The sequence below is a fragment of the Chiloscyllium plagiosum genome, unplaced genomic scaffold (genome assembly GCF_037043375.1).
Source record: "Chiloscyllium plagiosum isolate Xiang-an unplaced genomic scaffold, Cpla_swu_hap1 HiC_scaffold_4, whole genome shotgun sequence".
Taxonomy (NCBI): domain Eukaryota; kingdom Metazoa; phylum Chordata; class Chondrichthyes; order Orectolobiformes; family Hemiscylliidae; genus Chiloscyllium; species Chiloscyllium plagiosum.
Window position 1 is genome coordinate 141,293,968 of NW_028270142.1, and position 27,424 is coordinate 141,321,391.

General features: G+C 44.2%; 1 protein-coding gene across 1 annotated transcript in view; it reads right to left on the reverse strand.

The window, feature by feature from the left end:
* LOC122548763 (desmoglein-2-like) overlaps window positions 1–25,492 on the reverse strand; it is an 89,603-nt gene extending 64,111 nt beyond the window's left edge. The window contains exon 1 of the mRNA XM_087985882.1: window positions 25,358–25,492. Within this exon, the coding sequence (XP_087842008.1) occupies window positions 25,358–25,411 (54 nt within the window). The 5' untranslated portion in view covers window positions 25,412–25,492. The remainder of the gene's footprint in view (window positions 1–25,357) is intronic.
* Window positions 25,493–27,424: the final 1,932 nt, after the last annotated feature.

Consider the following 27,424-nt stretch of genomic DNA (forward strand, 5'->3'; position numbering starts at 1 on the left):
GAAAGTCCCAGATGATTGGAAGATCGCTGTTGTAACCCCCTTGTTCAAGAAAGGATCAAGACAAAAGATGGAAAATTATAGGCCAATTAGCCTAACCTCGGTTGTTGGTAAAATTCTAGAATCCATCATTATGGATGAGGTTTCTAAATTCTTGGAAGAGCAGGGTCAGATTAGAACAAGTTAACATGGATTTAGTAAGGGGAGGTCGTGCCTGACAAACCTGTTAGAGTTCTTTGAAGAGGTGACAAGTAGGTTAGACCAGTGGATGTTATCTACCTAGACTTCCAAAAGGCCTTTGATAAAGTGCCACACGGGAGGCTGCTGAGCAAGGTGAGGGCCCATGGTGTTCGAGGTGAGCTACTGGTATGGATTGAGGATTGGCTGTCTGACTGAAGGCAGAGAGTTGGGATAAAAGGTTCTTTTTCGGATTGGCAGCCGGTGACAAGCGGTGTCCCGCAGGGTTCAGTGTTGGGGCCACAGCTGTTCACATTATATATTAATGATCTGGATGAAGGGACTGGGGGCATTCTAGCCAAGTTTGCCGATGATACAAAGTTAGGTGGACAGGCAGGTAGTACTGAGGAAGTGGGGAGGCTGCAGAAGGAACTAGACAGTTTGGAGGAGTGGTCCAGGAAATGGCTGATGGAATTCAATGTGAGCAAATGCGAGGTCTTGCACTTTGGAAAAAATACAAGCATGGACTACTTTCTAAATGGTGAGAAAATTCGTAAAGCCAAAATACAGAGGGGTCTGGGAGTGCTAGTCGAGGATTCTCTCAAAGGTAAACATGCAGGTTGAGTCCGTGATTAAGAAAGCGAATGCAATGTTGTCAATTATCTCAAGAGGGTTGGAATATAAAAGCACTGTTGTGCTACTGAGACTTTATAAAGCTCTGGTTAGGCCCCATTTGGAGTACTGTGTCCAGTTTTGGTCCCCACACCTCAGGAAGGACATACTGGCACTGGAGCGTGCCCAGCGGAGCTTCACACGGATGATCCCTGGAATGGTAGGTCTAACATATGAGGAACGGCTGAGAATCCTGGGATTGTATTCATTGGAGTTCAGAAGATTAAGGGGAGATCTAATAAAAACTTACAAGATAACACATGGCTTGGAGAGGGTGGAGGCTGGGAAATTGTTTCCATTAGGCGAGGAGACTAGGACCCGTGGACACAGCCTTAGAATTAGAGGGTGTAAATTCAGAACAGAAATGCGGAGACATTTCTTCAGCCAGAGAGTGGTGGGCCTGTGGAATTCATTGCCACAGAGTGCAGTGGAGGCCGAGACGCTAAATGTCTTCAAGGCAGAAATTGATAAATTCTTGATGTCACAAGGAATTAAGGGCTACGGGGAGAATGCGGGTAAGTGGAGTTGAAATGCTCATCAGCCATGATTGAATGGCGGAGTGGACTCGATGGACCGAATGACCTTACTTCCACTCCTATGTCTATGGTCTTATGGTCTTATCACCGACGTCAGGCTCACTGGTCTATAGTTCCCTGGCTTGTCTTTACCGTGCTTCTTAAACAGTGGCACCACGTTTGCCAACCTCCAGTCTTCCGGCACCTCACCTGTGACTATCGATGATACAAATATCTCAGCAAGAGGCCCAGCAATCACTTCTCTGGCTTCCCACAGAGTTCTCGGGTATACCTGATCAGGTCCTGGGGATTTATCCACCTTTAACCGTTTCAAGACATCCAGCACTTCCTCCTCTGTAATCTGGACATTTTGCAAGATGTCACCATCTATTTCCCTACAGTCTATATCTTCCATATCCTTTTCCACAGTAAATACTGATGCAAAATATTAGTTTAGTATCTCCCCCATTTTCTGTGGCTCCACACAAAGGCCACCTTGCTGATTTTTGAGGGGCCCTAGTCTCTCCCTAGTTACCCTTTTGTCCTTAATATATTTGTAAAAACCCTTTGGATTCTCCTTAATTCTATTTGCCAAAGCTATCTCATGTCCCCGTTTTGCCCTCCTGATTTCCCTCTTAAGTATACTCCTACTTTCTTTATACTCTTCTAAGGATTCACTCGATCTATCCTGAATATACCTGACATATGCGTCCTTCTTTTTCTTAACCAAACCCTGAAGAAGGGCTTATGCCCAAAACGTCGATTCTCCTGTTCCTTGGATGCTGCCTGACCTGCTGCGCTTTTCCAGCAACACATTTTCACCTCAATTTCTTTAGTCATCCAGCATTCCCTATACCTACCAGCTTTCCCTTTCACCCTGACAGGAATATACTTTCTCTGGTTTCTTGTTATCTCATTTCTGAAGACATCCCATTTTCCAGCCGTCCCTTTACTTGTGAACATCTGCCTCTAATCAGCTTTTGAAAGTTCTGCTGCTATTTAGTCTTATGCTGTATTAAAAGGTGTTTCACTATCTCAGGGCATTGTAAAGGACTTTACTACAGTCATCACTGTAGTATGGCTGCCAATTGATCCACATGAAGTTCCCATAATCGGAATCTGTTCAGTGGTCGGATATAGCCACATTTGGAGGGCACTGAAAGGACCCTGGTGTTACAACACGGTGGTGACCCCTTCTGTTAATTAAACCAAACACCCAGAAAACCTTACCTCGCCTCATAATCTGTTAAAGTATGAGTGACAGAGAGCTCCCAAATTCCAGTATTTGATGAAAAAGTATCAATTTATTCTTTAACTCTAAAAGTGAACATGAAACAACAACTATTTACAACTCTAAGTCTCCAACTCTATAACAATATACTGTTCCAATAACCACCCATATTAAAATTACAACAACTTAATTTCAAGCCTACACAGTGGCTGTCGTCTCCGGTGTCTGCCTTCCTCTGGCTGTCGATCTCCCTGAGTCATCTTCGGTCTTTTGCTGCCAAGATGTTTCATATGAAAAAGGTACCTTTCATAGAGAATGTTTTGCTGGCAGTTACTCTGGCGATGGCAGTTGGTCTCACTGTCTAACTTTCAAAATGTCTGCTTCTTTATACCCCTAAACATTGGATTGTCTCATTGGTTTAATGTTGGCAAATAAGTAAATTCAAAATTGATTGGGTTTTAGTATTGTAGGGCATAACTTAAGCTGATTGGTTAAATTCAAATAGTTGTCAATATAGCAACCAAAACTCAGGTATTTGTTTCACAGCCAAATGTTACATGTTTTCAATTTTCTCGTACACTTTGAGACTGCTAGTTAGTCGCATGACAGGTGCCTGCTAGCTCTCAGTGTAAAACAGCCTTCACTCTCTCTTAAAGGTACTGTACACACCTTCAACTTCATAACATTGCACTCTTTGCCAAAGTAGTGCCTTGGGATTGCTTATAAATACCCAAGGTGTCAGACTTGAATTTGTTGACCATCTCACTCCAAAGTTGGTTGCTCTGACTATATCAGCACACTCTCAGTAATCGGTCTCATGACCTCAGGGAGTTGAACATTCTTCTGTACGGGTACAAGTAGAGATTGCAGAATCAGCCAGAAATGAATGTAACAAGCAGTGTAGAGACCTGTTCTTCAGGATCGAGGTTTTAAGTACAAAGAACTATCTCTTATGCAAATCAATATGCTTACTTAAATAATAATTTTACAATGATGCAACTCTGTATGCTGGAATGTGACAGCTGATTAGCAGAATATTGGCTAATCCATAAACATGACTAGTGCCAACCCATCAGGTTCCTCTGCAGATGCCAGAATAAACACGCAAACTGTGCAGTTTCTGCCACAATACAATGACTGCAGTATTGGAGGTCACTCAGCTTCCAAACCTGTGTCAGCTCTTTCCAAGAGTTACCCACCCAGTCTCACTTTGTTTCTGCTTGCCCACCCCCTCCAAGCATAGCCCATGCATATTCATCTCATTACATTCTGAAAGTTGCTAAGGAATCTCCCAAATTGGCGCTTCTAGGTAAATATACAATTTGGGGGTTATGTCTTCGTAAAAGACAAAGCAAATAATGTCCCAAAGTTGGTGGGAACACGTCTTAGTGAGAGGGAGAAACTGATGGAAATCAGTATTAGTGGGTGAACTGGATTTGGAAAACTGATAGGATTAAAGGCTGATAAATCCCAGGGTCTGATAATCGACATCCCAGAGGAAGTAGCTGCAGAATTAATGGATACATTGGTGGTTCTCTTCCAAGATTTTACAGACTCTGGAACAGACTGAAGGGTAGCTCATGTAACCCCTTTAAGTAAAAAAGAAGAAAATATGGCTTTGTCAAGGGGACATCATGCTTGACAAATCTGCTAGAATTCTTTAAGGAGGTAATGAGCAAGTTAGACAAAGGAGAACCAGTGGGTATGATCTATTTGGATTTCCAGAAAGCCTTTGACAAGGAACTGCATTGCAGTCTGCTAATTAAAATAAGAGTCCATGGTATTAAGGACAAGGTACTGGCATGGATAGCAGATTGGCTGACTGGCAGAACAACGTTTGGAACAAAGGGTCTTTTTCAGGATGACACCCAGTGGCTAAGTGGAGTTCCACAAGGGTCTGTGTTGGGGGGCACTATTCACATTATACATTAACAATCTGGACAAAGAAACCAAGGGCATTGTTGCTAAATTTGCAGATGACACAAAGAGAGGTTGGGGGACAGGTAAGTGGGAAGTTGAAGAAGTGGGAAGGCTGCAGAACGACTTAGACAGGCCAGGAGAATGGGTAAAGAAGTGGCAGATGGAATACAATGTGGGCAAGTGTGAGGTTATGCACTTTGCTAGGAAGAATAGAGGTGTCGTTTATTTTCTAAATGGGGAAAGACTTCAGAAATATGAAACACTAAGGGACTTAGGAGTCCAAAAGTTCAGGATTCTCTTAAGGTTAACATGCAGGCGCAGGCTCAATCATAGAGTCATAGAGATGTACAGCATGGAAACAGACCCTTCGGTCCAACCCGTCCATGCCGACCAGATATCCCAACCCAATCTAGTCCCACCTGCCAGCACCCGGCCCACATCCCTCCAAACCCTTCCTATTCATATACCCATCCAAATGCCTCTTAAATGTTGCAATTGTACCAGCCTCCACCACATCCTCTGGCAGCTCATCCCATACACGTACCACCCTCTGCGTGAAAACGTTGCCCCTTAGGTCTCTTTTATATCTTTCCCCTCTCACCCTAAACCTATGCCCTCTAGTTCTGGACTCCCCAACCCCAGGGAAAAGACTTTGCCTATTTATCCTATCTATGCCCCTCATAATTTTGTAAACCTCTATAAGGTCACCCCTCAGCCTCCGACGCTCCAGGTAAAGGCAAATGCAATGTTAGCATTCATTTAAAGCAAGCTAGAATATAAGATTAGTGATGTACTGCTGACATTGTACAAGGCTCTGGTCTGACCACATTTGGAATATTGTGAGCAGTTTTGGGCCCTGTATCTAAGGAAGGATGTGTTGGCCTTGGAGGAGGTCCAGAGGTGGTTTTCAAGAATGATCCTCGGGACGAAAAACTTATTTGAGGAGAGGTTGATGACTCTGGGTCTGTATACGATGGAGTTTAGAAGGGGGGGGGGGGGGGTCTGTTTAAAACTTACAGAATACGGAGAGGCCTAAATAGAGTGGACATGGAGAAAAGTAGGAGAGACTAGGACCTGAGGGCACAGACCCAGAGTGAAGGGATGACTCTTGGTCAGAGGGATTTGAATCTGGGGATCGCGTTGCTGCAGAGTGGTATGGAGGCCAAGCCACTGAATGTATTTCAGACAAAGACAAATGGGTTATTTATTGGTATGGAAATCAGGAGTTACAGGGAAAAGATAGGAGAATGGGGTTGAGAAACGTATCAGCCATGATGGAATGGTGGAGCAGACTCAATGGGCTGAATGGCCTAATTCTGCTCCTTACAGTCTTATAGGCCTGTTAGCCTGGCAACCGTAGTGGGCAAAATGCTACAGTCAATGCCCAACAATTTAACAACAGAACACTTGGAAAACATTGACAGGATTGGACAGAGTCAGCATGAATTTACAAAAGACAAATCATCCTTCACAAATCCACTACCGTTTTGAGGATGTAACCGGTCGAGTTGATAAGGGACAACCAGTGAATGTGATTTACTTGGACTTTCAAAAGGCTTTCAAAAAGTCCCACATAAGAGATTAGCATGTCAATTCAAGTGCACAGGATTGGAAATAGTCCACTGACATGGGTAGAGAACTGGGTGGCAGGCAGGATGGTAGGCTGTGACTAGTGGGGTACCACAGGGATCAGTACTTGGATCACATCTATTCACAACATATGTATGAACGATTTAGATGAGGGAACAAAGTGTAATATCTCCAAGTCTGCAGATGGAAGAAAGCTGGGTGGGAGGGTGAGCTGTGAGCGGGATGCAGAGGGCGTGTTTGGACAGGCTAAGTGAGTGAGCAGCTAGAGTATAATGTGCATAAACAAGAAGGTATCTGCTTTGGATTGTAAAAACAGGAAGGCAGATTTTGGTCTGAATGGTGATAGATTAGGAAAAGGTGGAGGTGCAACAAGACCTGGGTGTCCTTGTGCACCAGTCACTGAAAGTAAGTCTACAGGTGCAGCAGGTGATGAAGGAGGCAAATGGTATGTTGGCCTTCATAGCGAGAGGATTAAAGTACAGGAGCAAGGACGTCTTGCTGCAATTATGAGGCCTTTGGTCTCCTTATCGGAGGAAGGATGTTCCGGCTATGGGAGGAGTGCAATGAAAGTTTATCTGACCGATTCCTGGGATACTGAAGAGACACTGGATTGGTTAGGACTATGCAAAGGTAGGTACTGCAGATGCTGGAGATTAGAGTCAAGACCAGAGTAGTGCTGGAAAAGCACAGGTCAGGCAGCATCCGAGGAGCAGGAAAATCGATGTTTCAGGCATAAGCCCTTCATCAGGAAAGGATTATATTCACCAGAGTTTAAAAGAATGAGGGCAGGATTCTAGAAATTTCTAACTGGACTAGACAGGGTAAACACAGGAAGGATGTTCCCAATGACCTGGGGGAGTCCAGAACCAGGGGGTCACAGTCTAAGTATATGAGGTAGGCCATTTAGGGCAGAGGGGAGGAGTAATTTCTTCAGTCAGTGAGTGGAATTCTCTGTCACAGAAAGAGACCAAAACATTGAACATTTTCAAGAAGGTGTTTATTTTTCACTCTTTGGGCTAAAAGAAATCAATGAACATGCTATTTAAATGGACAAGATTCAATTGGATTCTCCCTCAGACTTCTAAACCCCATTGAGTTCAGACCTAGAGCCCATTTAAAAAACTGCGGAAAGCTGAAACAAAGGGAATTGTATGTGAAACTACCAACAGATAATGGAATATTGGCCCTTATTTCAAGGTTTTTGGAGTATAAGAGATGGGAAGTCTTACGGTAACTGTACTAGGTACTGGAGAGGCCACATCTGGAGCACTGAGAGCAGTTATGGAATCTTTATTTAAGACAAAAAAATATTTTATTGGAGGCATTTCAGACAAGGTTCACTAGGGATGATCCCTGAGATGGAGGGATTGTTACATGAGCAAAGACTAAACTGATTGGGACTCTATCCCCAAAGAGTTTCGAAGAATGCGAAGCGATCTCAGTGAATCATTTTGGAATCTTAAGGGACGTGACAGGGTCAATGCTGAGAGGATGTTTCCCCTCATGGGAGAGTCTAGGAGCAGAGGGTATAGTCTCAGAATAAAGGGGCACCAATTTCAGACTGAGACGAGGAGGAATTTCTTCTCTCAGAGGGTTGGGGATCTTTGGAATTCCTTGCCCCAGAGAGCTGTGGGGGCAGAGCCTTCGTGTATATTTAAGGCTGAGGTCGATAGATTCTTGATCAGTCGGGGAATCAAGGGAAAGGGCAGGAGGGTGGGGGTGAGGAATGTCGGATCAGCCATGATCCAATTGAATTGGCTTGAGGGGCCAAATAGCCTACTCCTGTTCCTATTTCCTATGGTCGTATGGACTTATGGGGTAAAAGCAGGAAGCAGATACTGAGTTGGCTGACCAACCAAGAACCGAAAGAATTGAGGATCAGGGCCGAACGCTCTACTATTGGCCTTGTTTTTTACATTTCTCTGTTTCCATTGGCTTTTCAGGGAGATAGTTCTAGATTATAACTCACTGACTAAGGTAACTCATGATCTCATCCTTATTCTTTTGCCAATCAGTGTCTTTTTTTTTAATGGAAATGCGTTTTGCTGATGTTACTCCTTTCTGGGATGGTTTACTGGAAATCGAGCCCCATTATTCCGGAGTCATCTTAAATATTAAAAGGTGTCAACAGACATACAAAAGGTTCTCAATTGACCTCAATAATCAGATCCAGGTTGATAGAAAGCATAGACCACATTTGTACACTGAACAACCATCACTATTTATTACAAGTAATTAGACTCTAGTCACAGGTAAACAGTTTAAACCATCAGAGTATGTTGCTAATTATAACTTAAATCCCCTAATAATTTCTCCCTTGAACACAATCCACAAACAGAGGGTTAAATAGGTTATGGAGGAGAAGTTGGAAACAATTTAGTAATATTTGTTTTAAGTTTCTATTGTCAAAATTATTTTGTGACTCTTCTGCTTTCTTACAATGGCTTCTTCAAGTTCTGTTAGTTGTCGTAGTGACTCTAATTCCTCTGGTACTGATATCACAGTTTGCTGTTACTTGTGATTAGAACTTGTAAAAGGAGATCGCAGACATGTCCAGGTCAGGTTGTCAGATAGTTACAACTGATGTTTAAGAAGGTGAAAGACTGTAGTTTAAAATGGCTTCTAGAAAACTTTGTGTATAGTCCATTGCTTCAGTCATCGTTCTCCAGACACTTCTGCTGGTTAGTTAGAAAATCTCCAACTTACCAACTAAAGGTCACAGCATAAAACAACCGTTGCTGAAAAGATAAACTGGCTTTCTTCAGGCTGATAGCGAATTTTTACTTCAGTGTGTTTTGATTAGGAGAAAGTGAGGACTGCAGATGCTGGAGATCAGAGTTGGGAGTGTGGTGCTGGAAAAGCACACCAGGTCAGGCAGCATCCGAGGAGCAGGAGGATCAACATTTTGGGCATAAGCCCTGATGAAGGGCTTATGCCCAAAACGTTGACTCTCCTGCTCCTTTGATGCCTCCTGATCTGCTGTGCTTTTCCAGCACCACACTGTCAAACATGTTTTGACTGCAGAGAACAGAGAGACTGCTACCTTGATCCCAGCTTTAAGCTGTACAGTTGCCTGACTGCCAATCACATAAATGTTGGAAGGCAAAAGGCAAAAATACTCCATTCCGAGGAAGGGTGACTGGATCTGAAATGTAAATCCTGATTTCTCTCCACAAATGGTCCCAGACCTGCAGAATTTTCCTAGCAGTTTCTGTTCTTGGTTTTCAATTATTTGTTTAGAGCAAAAGTTGTATCTGTACATCCTCTTGGCTCCCAATAGTGTGTACCTCAAACTCCAATCACTGCTTGTTCAAACAGTTGCTTGTCACGGGTGTCATGGTCTCTAAAACATGTAGCCACCCTTTCAAATGCCGGTTTTAAAACGGCTCCTTTTCATTTCAGTCAATAGTCTTCTTAAATAAAACTAAGTAAAATGCCACAGACCTTACACTGGCAAAGTTAGCATTTATTACCAGTGTTTTATTTCTCTTGCAAGTTGCTCATTTAGTAATGAGTCAAACACATTGCTAAACGCATTGGTGAACCAGGATTCAAATGGATTGAGGATTTGAATTTAGACGTAAGGTTGTCTTACACAGTACCTTGGTAACACCACACCTGGTGTATTGCGTGTGATTTGGATATACTTCAATTTAGATTTTATTGTCACGCGTACTTGGCTACAGGAGTACAGTAAAAAGTGTAAAATGCTGTCACACAAGGTGCCATCTTAGTACAAAGGTACCTAGGTACAAAAATCTCATAAAATAATAAAAAGCAACAAAGTTTATAAAGTTAAGCGTTAGAATTACTCTAAGCATTATTCTGTTCATAGAATAAGTAGAAAAATGAAAAAATAGGTAATAGTTAGTATTAAGGTCCTTCTTACTATAAAGTAGAAAAATAAATGGAATAAAGTTCAACAGTCTTTGATGAGTCCTTTGCTCAGCTCGCTCTCTGGGAGACCCCAGCTGCAGACAGCAGGGGGAGGGGTGACCTCTCTCACTGCTCGCTCTCTTGGCATTAGGCAGCAAAGCCATTGCTGCTTCTACTGCTTCCGCCCCAACCTCCTCCTGCTGCCTCCAGAACATGCCCAGACAGGACCCACTCTCACACCGAGAGGCCAGGCAGAGAGACCGGGCCAAGAGACCGGGCCGAGAGACCGGGCCGAGAGACCGGGCCGAGAGACCGGGCCGAGAGACCGGGCCGAGAGACCGGGCCGAGAGACCGGGCCGAGAGACCGGGCCGAGAGACCGCCAATCTGGGATGAGAGACCGGGCTGAAAGACTGGGCCGAGAGACTGGGCCGAGAGACCGCCATTCCGGGTTGAGAGTCTGGGACCAGAGACTGCTATGCCAGGCTGAGAGACCGGGCCAAGAGACCGGGCCAAGAGACCGGGCCAAGAGACCGGGCCAAGAGACCGGGCCAAGAGACCGGGCCAAGAGACCGGGCCAAGAGACCGCCATGCTGGGATGTGAGTGACCAGGCTGAAAGACTGGGATGAGAGACCGGACAGAGAGACCGCCACAGGCCTCTGAGAGAGCATGCCGAGAGGATACCTCACTTGGTCCACGCTGAGCCCGGGAGTAAAGAAAAGAAATACCGAGAAAGGGAGAGAGAGAGAAAAAACATGAAAATAAAGGGAAAGGAATGAGAAAGAACAGGACAGAGTGGACGAGCTCTGGCAGAGGGAGTGCAGCGGAGGGTCATTAGGGTGATCCCAGGGATGGCAGGACTGTCCCGTGAGGAGAGGGTAGTTTGACGGGGCCCTATATTCGCTGGAGTTGAGAAGGATGAGAGTGGGATCAGATTGAAACATATAAAATTCTAACAGGGCTGGACAGAGTAGGGAGGATATTTCCCCTGGGTAGGGGTGTCCAGACCCAGGGGACACAGTCTCAGGATAATGGGGTAGGTCATTTCGGACTGAGAGGGGGAAACATTTCTTCACTGAGAGGGGAGGGGACCTGTGGGATTCTTCACCACAGGAGGCTGGAGAGGCCAATTCACTGAGTGTATTCAAGGAAGAGAGAAATTAATTTTTAAAATGTTAAAAGGATTAAGTGGTATGGGGAGAATCTGGGAATATGGTGCTAAGATTGAGGATCAGCCATGATCATATTGAATGGAAAAGCAGGTCTGAAGGGCTATAGAAACATAGAAGATAGGAGCTGGAGAAGGCCATTCAGCCCTTCAAACCTGTTCCACCATTCAGTCATGAATTATGTTTGATCATCCATCTCAGAAACCCTCTTGTCGTTTTCTGCTATACCCTTTAATTTAATTATTCCTAAGAACTGTATCTAACTCCTTCTTGAAAAATGTTTTGGTCTCAACTGCTTTCTGTGGCAGAGAATTCCACAGGCTCCCCACTCTCTGGGTGAAGTCATTTCTCGAAATGGCCTGACCCTGATCCTTAAACTGGTCATGGACTTCCCAGTCATTGGGAATATCATGCCCTGTTGGAATTTTATAGGTTTCTACGAGATCCCTTTCATCCTTCTAAACTCCAGTTTATATAATCCTAACCAACCCAGTCTCTCTTCAGCAGTCAGTCGCATAATCCCCAGGAATCAGTCTGGCTGACTTCCACTGCGGTACCTTTTAGCCAGAAGGTACTTCTTCAGATAAGGAGATCAAAATTGCACATTATATTCCAGGTGTGGTCTCAGCAAGGTCCTGTACAATTGCAGCAAATATCCCTGCTCCTGTACACGAATTCTCTTGCTTTAAAGGACAACATACCATCTGGATGGGTATATGAAGGAATGGTTTGGAGGGATATGGGCCGGGTGCTGGCAGGTGGGACTAGATTGGGTTGGGATATCTGGTCGGCATGGACGGGTTGGACCGGAGGATCTGTTTCTGTGCTGTACATCTCTATGACTCTATTTGCCTTCTTCACCTGCACACTTGCTTTCAGAGACAGGAGAATGAGGACACCCAGATCCCATTACCCTCCCCCTTTCCCAATCTATCACCACCCAGATAATAATCTGCCTTTCTGTTTATGCTACCAAAGTGTATAACCTCACATTTATCCACATCATACTTCATTTGCCATGCATTTGCTCACTCACTCAACTTGTCCAAATCACATTGAAGCATGTTCCTCTCAGCTCACCCTCCCATTAACTACTGAATTCCAGATTTTGTTGACTGAATTTAAATTCTACCATCTGTTGGGGTGTGATCAGAACCTGGATTCCTTCAACCATGAGCCTTGACCCTTGACTTGCTATTCCAGGAACGTTAGCCTCATTCTCGTTACTGACCCTGCATCCACTGGAAATACCGAAACAGTTATAGCAAGTGATGAGGTGCCGGTGTTGGACTGGGATGAACAAAGTTAAAAATCCCACAACACCAGGTTATAGTCTAACAGGTTTATTTGGAAGCACTGGCTTTCGGAGCGCTGCTCCTTCATCAGGTGGTTGTGGAACAGGATCGTAAGACACAGAATTTATAGCAAAAGCTCAAAGTGTCATGGAATGTAATATTAAACAAATTTACCTTACATCCTTCACCTTTTAGAATGATCATGTTAGTTTCGGTTCCTTCACATGTAAATCCCAGAACTTTTTAAAGTTACATTCTCAAGATAGCTTTAACAATAGGTGCCACCTCAGCTCAGATAATGCATTGAAGGTGTGAGATTAAAGTCCGTCTGTGTCCCAATATTAGGTCAGCCCGATTCTATTTCTAAAGAGAATATTTCATATTTACATATGAAAGAACTGAAACCAACCTGGTCATTCTAAACGATGAGAGACTTCACAAACAATCTGGGTCTTTTTCATTATATAATTTCAGTTACATCACACTGTAAACATTTGCTATAAATTCTGCGTCTTACAATCTTATTCTCCACAACCACCTGATGAAGGAGCAGTGCTCCGAAAGGAAGTGCTTCCAAATAAACCTGTTGGACTGTAACCTGGTGTTGTGTGATTTTTAACTTTCTGCCATTGTAAGTAGGTGGTGAAGGGAGAGGATGTGGTGCCTATTGGGCAAGCTGCTTATCCTGGATGATGTCGAGCTTCTCGAGTGTTGCTGGAGCTGCCCCCATCCAGGCAAGTGGGGAGCATTCCATCACATTCCAAACTCCTGCCTTGTAGATAATAGGTATTAAGGGAGACAGGAGGTAAGTTATTCAATGCAGGATTCCTAACCTCTGACCTGCTGTTGTAGCCACAGTATTTTTACCTTTTACAGTATTTATTTGGCCAGTCTAGTTCAGTTTCCAGCCAAGAGTAAGCCCCTGGGATGTTGATAGTGAGGGATTCAGTGACTATTATAACTAAAAAAGGGGATAATTTGGTTTCTGTTTTGTCAAAGGTGGTCATTGATAGGCATTTGTGAGGCATAAACATTACTAGCCACTTGTCAATCTGCATGTAGGGGAGATAGTCATTAATGAAACAGCTGAAGATGGTTGAGCCTAGGACACTACCCAGCACCAAACTCTTCAATAGACAATATAGACAATAGACAATAGACAATAGATGCAGGAGTAGGCCACTCTGCCCTTCGAGCCTGCACCACCATTCATTATGATCATGGCTGATCATCCTCAATCAGTATTCTGTTCCTGCCTTATCTCCATAACCCTTGATTCCACTATCTTTGAGAGCTCTATCCAATTCTTTCTTAAACGAATCCAGAGACTGGGCCTCCACTGCCACCTGGGACAGAGCATTCCACACAGCCACCACTCTCTGGGTGAAGAAGTTTCTCCTCATCTCTGTCCTAAATGGTCTACCCCGTATTTTTAAGCTGTGTCCTCTGGTTCGGGACTCACCCATCAGCGGAAACATGTTTTCTGCTGCCAGAGTGTCCAATCCTTTAATAATCTTATACATCTCAATCAGATCCCCTCTCAGTCTTCTAAACTCAAGGGTATACAAGCCCAGTCGCTCCAATCTTTCAACACAAGATATTCCCGCCATTCCAGGAATTGACCTCGTGAACCTACACTGCACGCCGTCAATAGCCAGAATGTCTTTCCTCAAATTTGGAGACCAGAACTGCACACAATATTCCAGGTGCGGTCTCACCAGGGCCCTCTGCAGAAGAACCTCTTTGCTATGTTATGAAGGCCAGCATGCTATTAGCCTTCTTCACTACCTGCTGTACCTGCATGCTTGCCTTCATTGACTGGTGTACTCTGACTTCCAGCATCTGCAGTCCTCACTTTCTCCCAGGTTAGGTGCATTACTTAGGGGTAAATGTGGAGTAATAAGGCAGGGAAATGGGATATTTTGGAGGGTCGGTGTGGATATGTTGGGCTGAAGGACCTGTTTCCACACTGTAGGGATTCTATAAACCAAATTCCATTTAAAAAATTGAGAGGGGGTCAGGGAGAGAGGAAAGAGACTAAATTGAGGTTAAGTTGGAGGGTGAGTTAAAGCACTGTATCCCCATGGCTGCTCTCATGTTAATACAAATATGTACATTTCAAGCAGCTGTCGGCCATTTGGCTCCTTGGGGCTGCTCCACCATTTAATAAGATTTATTTGACTGTAACTTCATTCCCACATTGTCCACTTCCAACCATGGTAATACTGAATTAATCCATCAAAATCCCTCATTTTTGAGCAGATACGGTGAGGGGTGGCCTAGTGGTGTAATCGCTGGACTGTAAATCCAGAGACCCAGGTATTATTCTAGGGACCTGGGTTTGAATCCTGCCATGGCAGATGGTGGAATTTGAATTCAATAAAAATCTGGAATTAAGAGTCTCATGATAACTATGTTGGGAAAAATCCATCAGGTTTACAAATGTCCTTTAGGACAGGAAAATGCCATCTTCACCTTCTCTGGTCTATATGTGACTCCAGACTAGCAGGAATGTGATTGACATTTAACTGCCCTTTGGGATATTAGTGATGGGCAATAAATGCTACCCTAGCCAGTGATGCCTTCATCCCACGAATGAATGAAAAGTGAATTAAATTTTCTCCTTAATCATTTCTGCTTGACAGAACAATTCTCAGAATTATTCTCTTCACAATCCCCATTATGTTGTTGAGTAATGGGCTACTGTCAAAATTTACAGGGAGTGTCTTACCTGATAATCTAATTCAGCGCAGACAATTCATAAATGAATGCATTGTAATCATACTGAATGACTCATTGCTCAAAGATAATATGCAAATTTACTATACACTAGAAAACATTACAGTAAGAACAAGGTGTGCCAATTTGTCACAGATATCCACCCACATCAGTCTCTTCGGCCGTCTGAAAGACATTATTTGGCACATTGTCAAAGTAAATTTCGAAACTCAAAACATTTATTCTACTTCCAGCATCACTAACTGAATTACTGAACGTTGGTCAAGCAGAACCCTTCTTTGAGAAATAGATGCCAATTATTTGTTATGATGCACTCAAGTTGGAGCTGTTCCATGAAGCAAAGATTCCATTATCTTTCTCATCACTGACTTTCAGCTGACTATGATCTGGAGATTCTGGATGACTAACCCAGTGATATTACTGTGACACCATTGCCTCACAGTGCTGCGAACCTGGGTTCAATTCCAGCCTTGCGTGACAGTCTGTGTGGAGTTTGCACTTTCTCCCTGTGTCTGCGTGGGTTTCCTCCCACGGTCCAATTAGGTTAGGTGGTTTGGCCATTCTAAACTACGAGGAGGATTAGCCATTCCTGAAGAAGGGCTAATGCCCGAAACGTCGATTCTCCTGTTCCCTAGATGCTGCCTGACCTGCTGCGCTTTTCCAGCAACACATTTCCATTCTAAACTACCCCTACTGCCTTGGGATGTGTAGGCTAGGTGCATCATTCAGGGGAAATGACGAGTAATAGGGGAATGGGTTTGGGTGGGTTACTCTTCCGGCAGGGGGTGGGGTGTGGCCAAATAGCCCATTTCCATGCTGCAGGGATTCTATGATTTCGAATACCTCCAATAACCATCAAGCTGAAAAGATGTAAAATAGAAAGGGCTCGGAGTGAATGAGCAATGAATGTGTATTTTTAAAAATTCAAATTCCGGAACATTAAATCCTGCAGGAAACATAAAAGTCATTTTGATGGAATGTTCACATCTGGAGCAATTTCTTTTAAGAGGTCAGTTTCTTGACTACAGCAAGGAGCTTACAGATGTTTAGGATAATGCAGAATAAACTCCTGGTCAATGTATCCTTTGGCAGGAAGCAGCCCAGTCATGGGCAATGTCATTGAACCAGAGCTCTGTGCAGCTCAGGGAGGAGAAGGACGTGCTCAGAACTAGCCATCATAATCTTCACATACTGGGTCAGCCATTTCGGACTCAGATGAGGGGGAAATGTCTTCACCCAGAGAGTGGGGAATCTGTGGAATTCTCTGCCACAGGAAGCAGTTCAGGCCAAAACATTAAATGTTTTCAGGAAGGAGTGAGACATAGGGCTCAAGATCAAAGGGCATGGGGAGAGAGTGGGAACAGGGGACTGAGTTGGATGATCAGCCATGATCATATTGAGTGGCGGAGCAGGCTCGAAGGGCTGAATGGCCTACTCCTGCTCCTATTATCTACCTTTCTATGCTATAGACGCCTTTGGGATTAGACATCTAGAATATAATAAATCAAAGAAAGGCCTTGCATTTATAAAATGCAGCCTCAAAGTTGCAAAGTGCTTTACAGCCAATTAATTTTTTATTTTAGGAGTATAGTTGACTGTTAGGAAAAAGTGAGGGCTGCAGATGCTGGAAATCAGAGTCTACATTACAATGGTGCTGGAAAAGCACAGCCGGTCAGGCAGCTCCCTGTCTTTAGTCCTGATGAAGGGCTTTTGCCTGAAATATAGTTTACTGTTGCCAAGCATGAAATTCAGCTAACTGGCATGCAATCCCACAAACAAACAAACATCTTTGACTTCAAGAACTTTTAGAATTGCAAAACAATACAAACAAGGAGGAGCAAGCCAACAAATAAAACTTTTATGTTAAAATTCAATTTTAATACATTAAATCAGTGTTTTTCTTATCCATTGAAGTCTTTACTGTATTTATATCCCTCACTCATACATACAAGACCATAAAATATGGAGCAGAACTTAGATGATTCAGTTCATCGAGTCTGTTCCACCATTTGATATGTTTCTCCACCCCATTCTCCTGCTTTCTCCCAGTAACTTTTGATCCCCTGAGCAATTAAGAACGTATCTAACTCTGTCTTTAGTACAAATCTTTAGACTTGGCCTCTCCAGCACTCTGTGGCAATGAGTTCCACAGATTCACCACTCTGGCTGAAGAAATTTCTATTCAAGGGGAGGATGGGGAGGAACCCTTGAATAGAAAGTGAACTTGTGGTGGAGAGCTGCTGTGCTTCAGATTGATGGTTGTCAAATTAATGAATAGGAAGTCTCCAAGGTTTCGGCCAATAGCTACTGGGGAATATTATCCAGAGCCTGCTCTCTATAGGGATTGGGTGAAAGTGAGGACTGCAGATGCTGGAAATCAGAGTCGCGAGTGTGGTGCTGGAAAAGCATAGCAGGCCAGGCAGCATCCGAGGAGCAGGAGAGTCGACGTTTCAGGCAAAAGCCCTTCATCAGGGATTCACAATGAAGGGCTTTTTCCCGAAACGTTGAATCGCCTGCTCCTCAGATGATGTCTGACCTGCTGCTCTGAAGGGATGGATCCACCTAGAGTCCACTTAAGACTGATCAGTGTACCTAACACTAGCTCCAATTTGCACACAGTAGTACCTTCTACGATGAACAGTGTAACACCAGCCTTTATTGAGAATCAGAGAGAGGCGACCATTTGATCCATCACACTTCTGCAGGCTCTTTGAAAGAGGAGTTATGTTCAGACCCCATATGCCTATCCTTGACCTGTGAGCTTCTCAGCCATTCCTCATCTCTAAATAGCTGCTGACCTTTGAGCTTATTCCTGGAATAAACATCTGCCAGCCTTGCAGGTCAAACATTCCTGATCATGACATCTCCAAGTAACATAGCATCTTTGCGTCTCCATTCTTAAGCTTCTATGGAAACAGACCATTCAGCCCAACCAGTCCATGTTGACCATCATTCCAAACTAGACCAGTCCCAAGGCTTGCTCCCAACCTTTTCTATCTGTGTACTTATCCAAATGTCTTTTAAATGTTGTAACAGTACCTGCATCCACTACTTTCTCTGGAAGTTCATTCCTCATGTGAACCACCCTGTATAAAAGAATTGCCCCTCATGTCTTTTTAAATCTTTCTCCTCTCACCATAAAAATGTGCCCCCTTATCTTGAAATCCTTCATCTTAGGGAAAGGACCGCAAGATATCTATACCCCTCATGATTTTATAAACCTCTATGAGGTCACCTCTCAACCTCCTACGCGCCCAGTGAAAAAGGCTTTATAACTTAAACCCTCCATACCTGGCAACATCCTGGGAAATCTCTTCTGAACCCTCTCTAGCTTAACAATATCCTCCCTATAAATGGGAGACCAGAACTGGACACAGCAATCTGGAAGACGGCCTCACAAACATCTTGGACAAACTCAACATTAGTTTTACCAGTGATTTCAAATCTATGACCATTGGTTATTCACTCACTCACTGTAGCGATTACATTTTCTCAATTTTCTCTATCAACAACCTTTTGTCACCTTAAAAGCCTCACCTCACCTCGTCACCTTCTCTGTTCCAAAAGGAGATCACTCCCAACTCTTCCAACCTTTCCACATAAATGACTATTTCTCATTCCTTGTAAAAGTCCTGAGAAATCTCCGGCACACCCTATTGAAAATTATTCCTTTCCAGAAATGAGGTGCCTGAAATTGTCTACAAATCTCTGACAAAATCAAAGCCTATGATTCATTATTCTTTTCATCCATTTCTGCAGGAAAAACCAAAACAAGCTCAAATTACCTAAATGGTGGTGATGGCAGAGCTCAGAGATGCAGTGTCCTGGCGCATAAGCTTGCATCTGGTTAATCTGCAGATCCAGTGAGTACAAAGGGAATTGAATAGAATGTTCCAGAGTCGTAGGTAGATAGAATAGTGAAGAAGGTGTTTAGTATGTTTGCCTTTATTGATCAATGCATTGAATATAGGTGTGAGAATGTCATATTGCGGCTGTACAGCACATTGGTTAGGCCAATTTTGAATATTATGTGCAATTCTGCTCTCCTTGCTATAGGAAGGACGTAGTGAAACTTGAAAGGGTTCAGAAAAGATTTATAAGGATGTTGCCAGGGTTGGAGGGTTTGAGCTGAATAGGCTGGGACTATTGCCCCTGGATTGCCGGAGGCTGAGGGGTGACCTTATAGAGGTTTATAAAATCATGAGGGACATGGATTGCATAAATAGACAAAGTCTTTTCCCTGGGGTGGGGGAGTCTAAAACTAGAGGGCATAGGTTTGAAGTGAGAGGGGAAAGATATAAAGGAGATCTAAGGGGCAACTTTTTCACACAGAGGGTGGTACATGTATGGAATGAGCTGCCAGAGGAAGTGGTGGAGGCTGGTACAATTACAACATTTAAAGGACAATTGGACAGGTACATAAATCAGGAGGGTTTAGAGGGATATGGGGAATATGCTGGTAAATGGGAGTAGATTAATTTAGGACATCTGATCAGCATGGACGGAATGGACCAAAAGATCTGCTTCCATGCTTTATGACTCTATGATCAAATAGACCATCAAGAAAATGTTTGTTTGAGAGAACAAAACAAGGGACTACTCATAAAAGATAGTCATTAAGGAGACATTTCTGTACTCAGACAGCAAACACTACAGATATATTTAGAGCCAAACTGGAAAAGTACTTGAGGGGCTAAGGATGGACGATACACTGACACAGAGTGAACTGAAAGGAGGTTGAGTGGGAGAAACAATAACACCAATATCAACTAGTTCTGGGCCGAATGGCCTCTCTTGTGATGGTGGAAAAAACATGAACAGTCCAGCTGTTTCTGCAGTGATGGTCACAACGTAGTATGGTTTGCTGAATAAAATCCTCACAGAAACTTTAAAATACCTTGAAAAGGAGGCTCTGTTGTGAACAAGCAACATGCTTAAGTGTAAATCATAGAATGCTACAGGCCATTGGCCCCATCGAGTCTGCACCAACCCTCCAAAGTGTATCTCAACCGGACAAAGCCCCCTAACCTATTCCTTGATTTTCCCCATGGCTAATCCACCTCACCTGTACATCCCTGGACACTACTGCCAATCCACCCTAACCGACATCTTTAGACTATGGGAGGGAACCTATTCTGACATGGGTAGAACATGCAAAGTTCACATTGACAGTCACCCGAGGCTGGAATCAAACCCAGGTCTCTGGTGCTGTGAGGCAGTAGTGCTAACAACTGAGCCACTGTGCTACTCCTACTGTTGGCAAACCAGAGGCAAATATCACGGTTTAAAGTAGGAGCTAACTACTGCAGATATTGGAATCTGTACTGAAAACAACAAACGCTGGAGATCACAGCGGGTCAGGCAGCATCCATGGGGAGAGAGCAAGCTAACGTTTCAGGTCTAGATGACTCTTCATCAGAGCTGAAGTGAAGTGAAGTGTGGAGGGAGAAAGTGAGGACTGCAGATGCTGGAGATCAGAGTTGAGAGGGTGGTGCTGGGAAAGCGCAGCAGGTCAGGCGGCATCCGAGGAGCAGGAGAATTGACATTTTGGGCAAAAGCCTTTCACCAGAAAGTGTGGTGATGACAGCATTTACGCAACACGGTGAGGGAGGGATTGGCATGTTGGGGAAGAAAGGGTGTTGATAGTTGAGATTAACTGATCGGAATGTGAGAATGGCAGAATAATAGTGTCTAACTGCCAGACTGGAAAGGACAGACCCTCCCAGTCGGGTGTTGGATTGGGGGGGGTGGGGGGGGGGAATGTTCCAGAGAATGTAACAAACCAAGCTAAAAGTAAGGCAAGGAATGCATTCACAATTTAAAGGCGCTGTACTCGATTTTGAGCCCAGGAGATTGTAAAGCACCAAGTTTGAAAATGAGAGGTTGCTTTTGCAGTTTTGGCTGTGATCCACTGGAGCATTGCAGCATGCCAAGGACAGACAAGTAACTGTTGATGAGTAGCCTCAGAGTAAAATCAGATTGCAACCCATTCTTAACTAATAGTACGCCATATACTTCAATAAAATTACTTGAAACAAGAAGAAAAATCATACTGATCGATTCAGGTAAAAATCTTGTGAATTACTCACACAGAAAGACAGGCTACTCCATGTCAGTGTTTCTTCACACCGACCACTTCCCTCCCTTTATTGTACCTATCATATCCCGTCCAACACAAAAGTTAATAAATCACTTATAAAGTACTTTGCAATGCGGCTGATTCACCCTTCCATGCAATATCAACACTTTTTCATAAAAGGGTGTTCCAATACCCCGCATGCACAGTAAAACATTCCTTAATTATATTTTTCAGCTTTCAAACAATGTACAACACCCCTTGACTACACCCTGCTTCTCAAATATAGCATTAAATTTAACAGGAATTTAATGTGCCCCTCAACTCATTCACCCCATACACTGGCTTTGGAAAACACTTCTACCAGTTGCTGGCTTATGGTCCACATTCATTTTAAAATCTCCCTATTCCCAATGTGAGATAACCTTGGAAAATTAACTTGATTGCAGTTTGGAAGCTGAAGTTCACTCAGGGGTCACTGACCTACGGTTGATATCTGGACAGTCAGGGCAGATGGTTGTTCAGTGGGAATGTCACTACTCTAGTAATCCAGAGGCCCCAAACTATTGCCTGGGGGTTATGGATTCAAATCCTACCTCTGCAGCTTGTGCAATTTAAAAAATTGTTTAATAAACCCATGACAACTATATTCAATTGTTGAAAAACCCATTTGGTTCACTGATAACCTTCTGGGAGGGAAATCTGCTATCCTTACCCAATCTGGTCTACATGTGATGCAGACCCATAGCCAATGCGGTGGTCTTTGGAAATGACTTGAGCAAGCCCCTCAGTTCAAAGGGACAATTAGGGATGGATAACAAATACTTGCAAACACTCATATCCCATAAAAGAACAAAGAATTTTAGTTTTGCGCACAATAAGACCAATTTTTGAATGTATGTATCAACTCAAAAAAAACTGACACGAAAGTACAAACCATTTACATTTTGCACAAAATAAATTAAATTAATATCTTGAATGTACCTATCAACTGGTTAAAAAGAAATTTTGAATAATCCAGCATTAACATAACCAACATATACTGAATGGCTAAGGATCCTGGGATTGTATCCATTAGAGTTTAGAAGGTTGAGGGGAGATCTAATAGAAACTTACAAGATAATGCATGGCTTAAAAAGGGTAGATGCTGGGAAGTTGTTTCCGTTAGGCGGGGAGACTAGGACCCGTGGGCACAGCCTTATAATTCGAGGGGGTCCATTTAGAACAGAAATGCGGAGACATTTCTTCAGCTAGAGAGTGGTGGGCCTGTGGAACTCATTGCCATGGAGCGCAGCGGAGGTAGATACGTTAAATATCTTCAAAGCAGAGATTGATAAATTCTTGATCTCGCAAGGAATTAAGGGATACAGGGAGAGTGCGGTTAAGTGGAGTTGAAATGCCCATCAGGCACGATTGAATGGTGGAGTGGATTCGATGGGCCGAATGGCCTTACTTCCACTCTTATGTCTTATAGCCTTATTAACAGCGCTTAAGAAAAAATATTATCTAATTTTAATAAAATAGAACTGTGGACACTGAAGATCTGAAACAAGAGCAGAAATTGCTGGAGAAGCTCAGCAGGTCTAGCAATATCTGTGGAGACAGAAATCAGAGTTACCATTTCAGGTCCAGTGACTCTTCAATTCTCACTGGATTCTGTGAAGCCACAGATGTTAACTTTGCTTTCTCTCCACAGGTGCTGCCAGACCTGCTGAGTTTCTCCAGCAATTTCTGTTATTATTTAACTATAATCCTGTCGGTAAAATGTGTGTAAAAATTAGGGCATTTTTTTACTGCTGTTGATCTTGTGACAAAAGGCTTCTAATAACACATTTAGAATAATTTATAATTTCTGCTACAAGAAACAATAACAGCTGTAATCATAAACCTCGTGTTGGAGTCGTACAGCATGGAAACAAAGCTTTCAGTCCAACTCGTCCATGCTGACCAGTCAACTATGTTTTCACTGTGCCTCGGTACATGTGACAATAAATTCAATTCAGTTCAATTCAATACCACCTGGGCAGGTTTATTTGCTGTATACTTATGTTGGAACCAGAAAGTGTTAAGCTTTCTACTCTTTTAAACTAAATGACCGCGGACAGCCTTCTCATTAGGCAGCTTTCTAAGCCCGTCATAATAACACAGCTCTTCACTGACTGTTTTTAAGGTTTTTTTTTCCGATTAATGCATTCTAAATGGGAAAGGCTGGGTGGGAGGCAGCAATGAGATGTTAGGGAATGCTGGGATATTACTCAGAAGCCTCACTGTGGACTCCTGGCCCATGGGGTCTTTCCCATAGGCTTTAATCATCAAGCTACAGGCAATCTTGCAATTTCACAATAACTTTCATGAAGGGCATCACCACAAAACCATACAACATAGGAATTGGAAGTAGGCCATTCAGTCCATCGAGTCTGTTCCTCCATTCAATGATATCCTGTCTGATCTGATAATCCATAATTCCACTTTCCTGCCTTTTCCCCATTACCCTTGATTCCCCTTCCTGATTAAAAATCTGTCTATTACAATCTTGAATGTACTTAATGACCCAGCCCCAACAGCCCTCTGTGGGAAAGAATTCACTCCAATCTGAGAGAAGAAATTCTTCCCTATCTCTGTGTTAAATGCACAAACCCTTACTCTGAGAATATTCTCTCTGATCCTAGACTGTCCCACAAGGGAAAAAACTTTTCAACATCTGAACTGTCGAGTCATAGAGTCATAGAGATGTACAGCATGGAAACAGACCCTTCAGTCCGACTCGTCCATGCCGAACAGATATCTCAACCCAATCTAGTCCCACCTGCCAGCACCAGCCCATATCCCTCCAATCCCTTCCTATTCATATACCCACCCAGATCCTTTTTAAATGTTGCAATTGTACCAGCCTCCACCACTTCCTCTGGCAGCTCATTCCATACACGCACCACCTACTGAGAGTGAAGAAGTTGCCCCTCAGGTCTCTTTTATATCTTTCCCCTCTCACCTTAAACCTATGCCCTCTAGTTCTGGATTCCCCCACCGCAGGGAAAAGACTTTGTCTATTTATGTAATCCATGTCCCTCATTATTTTACAAACCTCTATAACCTCAGCCTCCGCCGCTCCGGGGAAAACAGCCCCAGCCTGTTCAGCCTCTCCTTATAGCTCAAATCCTCCAACCCTGGCAACATCTTTGTAAATCTTTTCTGAACCCTTTCAGGTTTCGCAACATCGGAGACATCAGAATCGCAAGCAAAAGTCCCTTAAGCATCTTGTATGTTTCAATTATGACGCCTCTCATTTTTCTAAACTCCAACGGGTATACATTCAAACTATTCCACTTCTCCTCATATAAGACTAAGTCAGCCGAGGGAACCTTCCCTGGACTGCCTCCCACACTAGCAGATGCTCTAAGAAAAGGAATCAAAATTGCACAATATACCAGGTGTGACCTGATTCGTGCAGTGTATAGTTTTATCAAGACCTCCCTATGTTTAAACAACGTGCAATGATGCCCACTCCACTAACATCTTGATTTTAACTCTCTTATACTTCTCTTTATATTTGTTCCATAGCCACATGCTCCTGTCTCAGCCATCTCTGCCACCACCCCCTGAAATCTTCACTGCGCTCCCATTTTAGGTTCCCGCTCAGTTGTTCCCCAATGTGTTGCTTTGGTTTAAATGTCACAATCCTTCAGTGCACATCACTCCCCACCAACTCCCCTCAGTCTTCTGTCATAAAGAAACACTTTAAAAATCTCTCTCTTTAACAATATCTTAGATCAACTGTCCTTAATCATCAGCCCCAATCTTATTTAGGAGTTTAAGCAACTTTTGGCGTCTTATTGAAGAGGCAAAAGCAAGAAAAAGTGCAAAGGTGCTAGACAAACGTAAGTTATTGTTGCTGAAGCATATTAAACTCGACCTGAATTCAGCACTGAACAAAAAACAAAACCAAGACACAGCCAGGATTTCCCCAGGATGAAAGGGCAGAACAACAGGGTGTAAAGTAAAGCCAAGTATTGATCAATAAACAAGAGAGACAGTGGGAGAGGGAGCAGTTTCGGCTTCAGAGAGAGAGACTGTTTCCTGATTATCTGAGACACAGTGACTGACCTGCAGGAGCAGCAGCAACGCAGTGAGGTACAGCCCAGTCCCTGGGATCCACATTGTCCGCTGCAGTCCGCCGCTCCAGCCCTTGTCCCTATCCCAGTCCCGGGAGCGACTCACCTGGAGCAGCCTCGCCGGCCAGGTAAGGGTCAGGCCCGCCCCTCCCCTTCCATACACACACAGGGGGAGGGGCAGGGAAGGAAGGGGTGGGGAAAAATAAAGGGGGAGGGACATAGGGAAAAGTGGAGGAGTAGGGTAGGGGCTGGGAGGGAGTGAATTGGGGTAAATTTAGAGAGAGTGAATTTTGGGGAGGGAGGGTAAATTTGGGAAAGGGAAGAATTTTGGGCAGGTTGGAGGTAGGAGAATTTTGGGGATGGGAGCGAATATGGGATGAGTGAATTGGGGAGTACATTTGGAGGGAAGATGTGAATTTTGGGAGGTGGGGAACAATCTTGGAGAGGAGAGGGTAAATTTGGGAAAGGGGAAGGGAAAGAATTTGGAGTGAGGCAGAGGGGGTGACTTTTGGGCAGGTTGGAGGTGGGAATGGGGATAATTTGGGGGGGGTGAAGGTGAAGTGAGAGGGGGTGGAAGGAGAACAAGAAGAGAGGGGAGGGGGTGACAGTGGTATGTGAGATGAGTCATAGTACAACACAGAAACAGCCCCTTTGGTCCAACTCATCCATGCTGACCAAATATCCTAAATTAATCTAGTCCCACCTGCCAGCACCTGGCCCACATCCCTCCAAACCCTTCCTATTCATATACCCATCCAGATGCCTTTTAAATGTTGTAATTGTACCAGCCTCCACCACTTCCTCTGGCAGCTCATTCCATACACGTGCTACCCTCTGTGTGAAAAAGTTGCCCCTTGGGTCTATTTTAAATCTTTCGCCTCTCAGCTCAACTGATACCTTCTAGTTTTAAGCTCCCCTACCCTGGGAAAAAAGAACTTTAGTAATTTATCTTATCCACACCCCTCATGGTTTTGTAAACCTCTATAAGGTCACCCCTCAGCCTCCGACACTCCAGGGAATATCGCTCCAGCCTAGTCAGCGCTCCCTAAAGCTCAGGGTTAGGGCTGGAGGGATGAGGTTAGATGGAAAAAGAGAGGGTCTTTAGCCAGGGAAGGAAAAGTGGAGGGAAAGGGGGTAAGGAGTGGAAGGAAGAGGGAATGGTGGGGAATGGGAAAAGGAGGAGAAGGGTGGTGGGAATTGGGGGAGTGGAAGGGGTGTGGGGCAGGGGAGACAAATTGAAGGTGGTGGGAGCAGGGGGAGGAGAGGGAAACAGGAAGGAACAGAAAACAATAGTGTCCAAATCAGATCATACCCCATTTCTAAATAACAGTCGGCCATGCTCGTCTATAAAATTCCATAAAACGGGAGAAAAAAAGCATTGTAATCAACTGGAATAAAGAAAACTTACAAGACATTAGGGAAGGGAAAGAGAAGGGAGGAAGGGGAAAGAGAAGGGAGGAAGGGGAAAGAGAAGGGAGGAAGGGGAAAGAGAAGGGAGGAAGGGGAAAGAGAAGGGAGTAATCAAGGGTGGGAGAAGGGAGGTGAGGGCTGAGGAGGGAGGGTGAAGGAGATAGGAGTTGGAGGGAGTGGTTGGGCAAGAGGGAGGGATGGAAAGGGAGGGGGGTGTGAGGAAAGGATGTGGGTGGGTTGATGGGGAGAGTTTGGGATGGGGGAAGGAAGACACAGAAGAGGTGAAGGCGATGGGGAGGGTATGGGGGAGAGTGGGAGGTTACGGGGAAGAAGGAGGGGACTGGGAATGGGAGAGTGGATGAGAGGGAATAGCGGAGGGGTTTGAGTGGGGAGACGGAGATTGGCAGGGGAGCAGAGGGGAAGCCAGGGTGGCTGTGAGTAGAGAGTGGGAGGGAATGGTGAAGAAAGTGGGAGAGGGGAGGGGTTCGAGGGATAGCGAGAGTGGAGAGGGGCTTGGGGGAGAAGATGGAGAGTGGAACAGGGAGGGGCACAGGAGTAAGGTGAGGGTCGAGTGAGGGGTAGGGAGAAGAGGGATGGATGGGAGGTGTGGAGAAAGATGGGCAGGGAGGTGTAGGAAGGAGGAGAGGAA